The sequence below is a fragment of the Pinus tabuliformis genome, chromosome 4_1 (assembly GCF_031772625.1).
Source record: "Pinus tabuliformis cultivar Carrire ecotype Pingquan chromosome 4_1, CPIR1, whole genome shotgun sequence".
In the NCBI taxonomy this organism is placed as follows: Eukaryota; Viridiplantae; Streptophyta; class Pinopsida; order Pinales; family Pinaceae; genus Pinus; species Pinus tabuliformis.
In genome coordinates this window covers 464,216,090-464,222,172 of record NC_142303.1, presented here as the reverse complement: position 1 = coordinate 464,222,172, position 6,083 = coordinate 464,216,090, and the positions used below count along the sequence as shown (strand labels likewise).

At 37.5% G+C, this 6,083-nt stretch overlaps 1 protein-coding gene across 1 annotated transcript; it reads left to right on the top strand.

The window, feature by feature from the left end:
* The first annotated feature begins 4,785 nt into the window (after nucleotides 1-4,785).
* LOC149176440 (uncharacterized) lies at nucleotides 4,786-5,472 on the top strand. The gene has a single exon (XM_089421469.1). It carries the CDS (start codon nucleotides 4,786-4,788, stop codon nucleotides 5,470-5,472), a length of 687 nt encoding a protein of 228 aa, XP_089277595.1.
* Nucleotides 5,473-6,083: the final 611 nt, after the last annotated feature.

Genomic DNA, 6,083 nt, shown 5'->3' with positions numbered 1-6,083 from the left:
TGCTAAGTGCATAGCACCCATGGTTAGTAATCACTCATCCTAGGAATCAATATATTGAAGGATCGTATAATGGATGAGTGGTAATCTTGCACCTTGGTGGATAAGTTAGTTCAGAGGCATAGGGTTTTTAAGAGAAGCTATATAATATTCAAATCCTTTCTCGTTTAGTCATAATATCGTGAGTTATTAGATGAGTTAAGTTTTCTTTTATTCCACTCTAGATGCAATACAAGTGAGCTAGTATAGAGGGTGAATCAACATCATTGGAAATTATGAAAACTATAGGTTGAGTGCATTTAGAAGCAATAGTGGTTGGATTATTTACACATGCACCTAAGGCATGTGGCCCTCATATTTCTTTTGCAACTTATGGGCCTTTTCATATTACTAGAATTGTTGGGATGGACATTTCAAATTTGCAAACTCAGAGTTCGAGTAGTGGAAGTAGTAAGGTTCATGCTCCCCCTAGTGATATTCATAGTTAGGAGGAGTTGGCCCAATAAGTGAAAACAATGAAAATTTAGGTGAAGAATTAATCCTCATACCTATAAAAAATCATATAAATGCTAAAATCCTTAGGATATAAGATAGAGAACCCAAGTATGATGCCATTAAAAGAAGAAATCAAACCTAACCACCAAGATCCCTTCAAGTGTCGCAAATTAGGTTGTGAATTAAGGAATCAAAAGGCTCCTACTTTTAATGGAATTATTAAGGGAGTTAATGGATTAGAATCATGGATGGTGAATATTGAAGGATGCATGATGATGTATGATTTCAAACCCTTGGAGAAGACTGAGTTTGCTACTATCAATTTATTGATGATGTGAATCAATGGTGGGATCATGTGAAGTAGAAGAAAAAGGTAGATGAAGAACATTTAAGTTGGAATGAATTCTACACCCACTTTGAAAATTTTTATCTAGGTAAAATATAGTATGAGAAGGAGGATGAATCTTTTTGACTCAAGTATGGTAATATAACAAAAGAAGAGTATGGGCATAAGTTTGTTGAAAATACCCATGTAGGAAGATACATTGGAGAGATTTGGGACCATGTGTTAGCAATAAAGTTAGAATTTTGATTCAAAACACATTATTAGAAGTAATGGAGAGGACTATATTATGTGGAGCTAAATCCTAATGAAAGAAGGAACTACATAGTATATTGATTAAGAGGACTAATACTAAGAGAACTTGGAGAAGGAGGTATGATTAATGAATCTCCAATCCTGCACTACCCAACCAGATCCTGAAAGGAAGATAAGAATTGATATGATCCAAGGACAATGGAACTTGAATATTAAATGTTATGTGTGTGGAGGAGAGGGACACAAATCCTATGAATTCCCAAAAATGAAAAATCATATCAAGGGAGTAGTGAACCATTTCGGTTTTGAGGAGATAGTGTGTTTTATAGTCAAAGATAGAGTCTGAATAGTCTTGGATAACCAACAAGTAGAATACTAGGCATCCCTCATTCAAGAAAGACGTATCATTTCCAACCTACCTTTCACTTTATTGATTGATATAGGAAGTACTCATTATTTCATATCCCCTTCCATGGTGTCCAAGTGTAAATTAAGCCTTGAAAAGCTCCAAGAACCTTGGAAGCTATGAAGGGAAAACAATGCTAACAAGTGGATCAATCAAGCAATTGATATATCTATAATATACCTAGGGGGTTGGATCAATGGAATATATTTTCATGAATTAACATTGGGATATATGATATAATAATAGTATAATATTAATTGGAGCTTCACAAAGCTAAAGTTGATTGTTATGAAAAGAAATTGAAATGTGAGGACGATATATGTGAGAAGGACATTAAGGGAGAGACGGATCCTATGAAAGTGGGATAGATCATTATCCATGAAAGCTAAGTGCAATGTGTGTAAGGGATGTAAAGGGTCTCTCATTCATATCCTCAAAGAAAAGAGGAAGCAAGCATGAAAGAAAGATAGATTCCCATAGTTGAGGAATTGTTTGGACATACTTCTAAAAGATTTAATAAGACTACTGCCAACCAAAGAAGTAAATTATGAGATAGACCTATGCATGGAGCCACCCCTATATCAAAGTCTTGTATTGATTGGGAACATATGAATTTGGAGAACTAAAAATGCAATTGTGGTAATTATTGGATAAAGGGTTTATAAGACTAAGTGCTTCATCTTAGGGAACACCTATGTTTTTTTGTTAAGAAGAAGGATTGAAAATTAAGGAAGTACATTAACTCCGTAATGTTGAATAAAGTGACTATAAATAATTAGTATCATCTACCATTGATATATGACATCTTCAATCGACTCAAAAATGCAAGGGTGTTTTCTAAGTTGGGTTTAAGATTAGGCTACCACTAAATCATGGTTAATGAAGTTGATATACCCAAGATTTCCTTCAGAACTTGGTATGGACATTATGAGTTTCTAGTCCTACCCTTTGTATTAACAAATGCCTCAATAGTATTCATGAGATTGATGAACAATACATTCCAAAAGTACCTTGATAAGTTTGTGCTAGTATTTATTAATGACATTTTGGTTTTTAGAGAATGAGGAGGAACATTAGGAACACCTTCAAGTAGTGTTAGAGAAGCTATGGGAGCATTATTTATACGTTAAGTTGAATAATTGTAATTTTTTCAAGAAATATATTTAGTAACTTGGAAATATAATAATAGAAGAAGGCCTAAGGGTGGAACCTAAGAAGATAGAGTCAATCTTAAGTTAGTTGAGACCAAGGAATGCAGTATAGGCAAGGAGTTCTTTGGTATTGATATGATACTATAAAAGTTTCTTAAATTATTTTTCAAATATCACAAGTCCTTTATAAAATTAATAGGGTAAGGGGATCAAGTTTCTTTGGACAACCTTGCATGAAAAAAGGTTTTAGGAGTTGAAGGGACTCCTCATGTCTGCATCAATTTTAACACTTCTTAATTTTGAGAAGGATTTTTTGGTATGCACTAATGCAAAAAAGGAAGGGATAGAGGGTGTGCTCATGCAAGAAGGATATGTAGTGATTTATAAGTCAAACAAGTAGAACCTTCATTGAAAAAGTACCCAAATCATGACCTAGAATTATTCTCAATTGTACATGCTATGAAGGCATGGTGAAAATATGCAATCGATAAAAAAATTCAATAATGAATGGACCATGAAAGCTTGAAATATTTATAGAATCAACCATAATTGAATGCTTGGTAGTGGTGATGGGTAGAGTTTTTAAGTAGTTAGGATTATGACCATCTACACATAAAAAGGAAAGAGAATATAGTGGTCAATGCCTTGAGTATAGGATGGCATATGGTGTAATATATCAAGCCCAATCAAACCTAGGAGAAATGATTGGAATGAAATAAGAGGAATACAAGTCATATTAAGAAGTTTGTTGACTATTATTACAAAGAAAGGACTAGACAAAAACAATATTTAGGAAATATGGTGATTATCATATAGTTGAATACAACATGTTCCTATAGAGAAACATGATATATGTTCCATACCAAAAGCATTTAAGGAGGTTAGTATTCCATTAATCACATGATGCACCATATTTTAGACACCTAGGATACCAAAGGACATGTGAAAGTATGAATAAAATATGCTACTGGTTGGGATTAAAGTTATGTGTAGGTGCATATGTAGCTTGGTGATTGGAATGTCAATAGATAAAAGTGGAACACTATCATCCTACTAAAAAGTTTAATCCCTTGGGAATACCATCCTAGAAATAGGAAGAAATAACTATGGACTTCATCAAAACATTGTGTAAGACATCTAAGTATGATGACTCCATACTAGTAGTACTTGACCAATTAATGAAGATATCACATTTCATTTAAGAAAACACCACACATTAGGGATGTGACATATATTTCATCTTCATCATAAAAATAGTGAGGCTACCGTGGTGTATTGAAAGTAATTGTGACTGATTTATATTGAAAGTTAACTTCTAGAATTTGGCAAATTCTATTTCATGAGTTGCACACCAAGTTGAGTTTTAGCATTGCTTACCATATACAGATGGATGGGCATATGGAAAGAGTTAATCAAATATTTGAATGCTCAAAATATATGTAATGAATCAACCTTGAAGTTGGGAGCGTTATTTTCCTTTGATAGAGTTTTTTATTAATACAGATAATCATCACTCTATTAGGAAGGGCTTGTTTGAAGATACTCTACAAGGAATGAAAAAAATACTTTATAAGTGTGATTAATGCAAGAATAATATATTCTACATGGAATGGAAACGATATTTAATCAAGTTCAATAAAATACAAAGACTTCCCAAGGTTAACAAAAGAAGTATGCAGATCTTTTAATATGGATTAAAAAACATGTATTGAAACGGGAAGTGTTGAAGGCTACTCCTTCAGAGGAGACGACGGAGAGAGCGAGCGGCTGAGCGCGACTAGGTCTGCATTTGCGAGCCTCGGCTCCCCCCGAGTCCCGCCCTTTGCGGGCTCTAAACCTGTGATCCTCCTCGCTTCTTGCTGCTCCTACAACCTGCGGACCATCCTGCTTCAGATCTGATCGGATCCAAGACAGCCAGTCGTCCTTCTGGCTAGGTTTTGGCCTCTGCTACGCTGCCCTTGTGGCAGCCGATATCAAACCTGATGGAGTCTTAGGGCCAAGATCCACCCTTCGGTCCTGCCGTAGATGCATTTAACCAGCTCCTAGCAGGTCTGCCTCTGAAAAAAAGAAATGATGGCTCCAAATTCGCCAAGAAACTAGATGAAATTCCAGAGATCTCTTTGCCTCCGGAGACCCCCATGCAAGTATCTTTGTCGCTGGTGGATTGGGGACTCATTGGCCAATTCACGGGGCTTTGGCCCTCCCCGAAAACTACAGAGCAATGGGTTAACAGGAACTGGGCGCCCCTGATTAGTCAAAGTGCTACCTCTTACTTTCTAGGGCGAGGGTATTTTCTTTTCGAATTTACCTCCAGAGAGGACAAAGACCTGATCTTTCGAAATGGACCGTACTTCATGAGTCCTCAGGGTCTCTACCTGAACAAATGGACCCCAGATTTTGACCCAACAGTAGATGTTCCCAAGGCTGTTCCAGTATGGATTCGTCTCCCAAATCTGCCGGTTCACTATTGGAACTGGGACTCCTTGAAACACATTGGCAACTCCCTCGGGAATGTCATATATCGAGCAAGCAACAAGGATCAATATGATTGTGCCAGGATCTGTGTGGAGGTAGATCTAGAGGAGGGTTTACTAGAAGCAATCAAAATCAAAGTCGACAGCTGGTCCCATGTGCAGATCTTGGATTATGAACAACTGCCATTCAAATGCAGGAAATGCCACGTGTATGGGCACTTCGCCAGAAACTGCCCGACTAACCCAGAGTCAGAGAAAGGAAATGAAGAGGGCTGGAACCAAGTAAGACGAGCTAGAGCCAACCATAAGAGCCAGAAACAGGGTGGACCATCCGGAAAAGGCAATTTTTAGGTTAATGCCCAAGGCCCCCTACCAAAAAGGTGCAAGAAAACAAATTTGGCCTTCTAAGCCAACCGACAGAAGACACTCCAGAGGTAGAGATCCAAAAGCTAGAATCCTCAAGGAAAAGCACACCTTTAGCTTCCCCCAAAGAAGTTGAAAACCCCAAAGACATGGTCCCAGAGGACGAGGAAGAAGCTCCCTCGACCTCACTCAAAGGAACAAGTCCCGAAGATCCAAAAGGCATGATCATAGAAGATGAAGAAGAAGAGCAGGAAACGGAAGAATCAGAAGAGGAAGGAGAAATAGGGGAATCCCACACCCCGGTAAGAAGATCAATAAGAGGCCGGAAAATAGACAGGGAAAAAAGGGAGCAGGAGACTTACAAAGAAAAACTCCAGGGCAGTCAGCCAACCTTGGAGAAAATGCTAGCTTCAAAGCCAAAGATATTGAAAAATCCGCCCCAAGGCTCCAAGGGAGCCCATCTGAAGCATAAATAATGAAGGTCATCTCCTGGAACTGTAGAGGGATGGGGAGAAAAATTAAAGAAGAAGCCATCAGAAGTCTAATCAGGATAGAAACCCCAGATCTACTTCTCGTCCAGGAGATAAAGCTGGAAGACA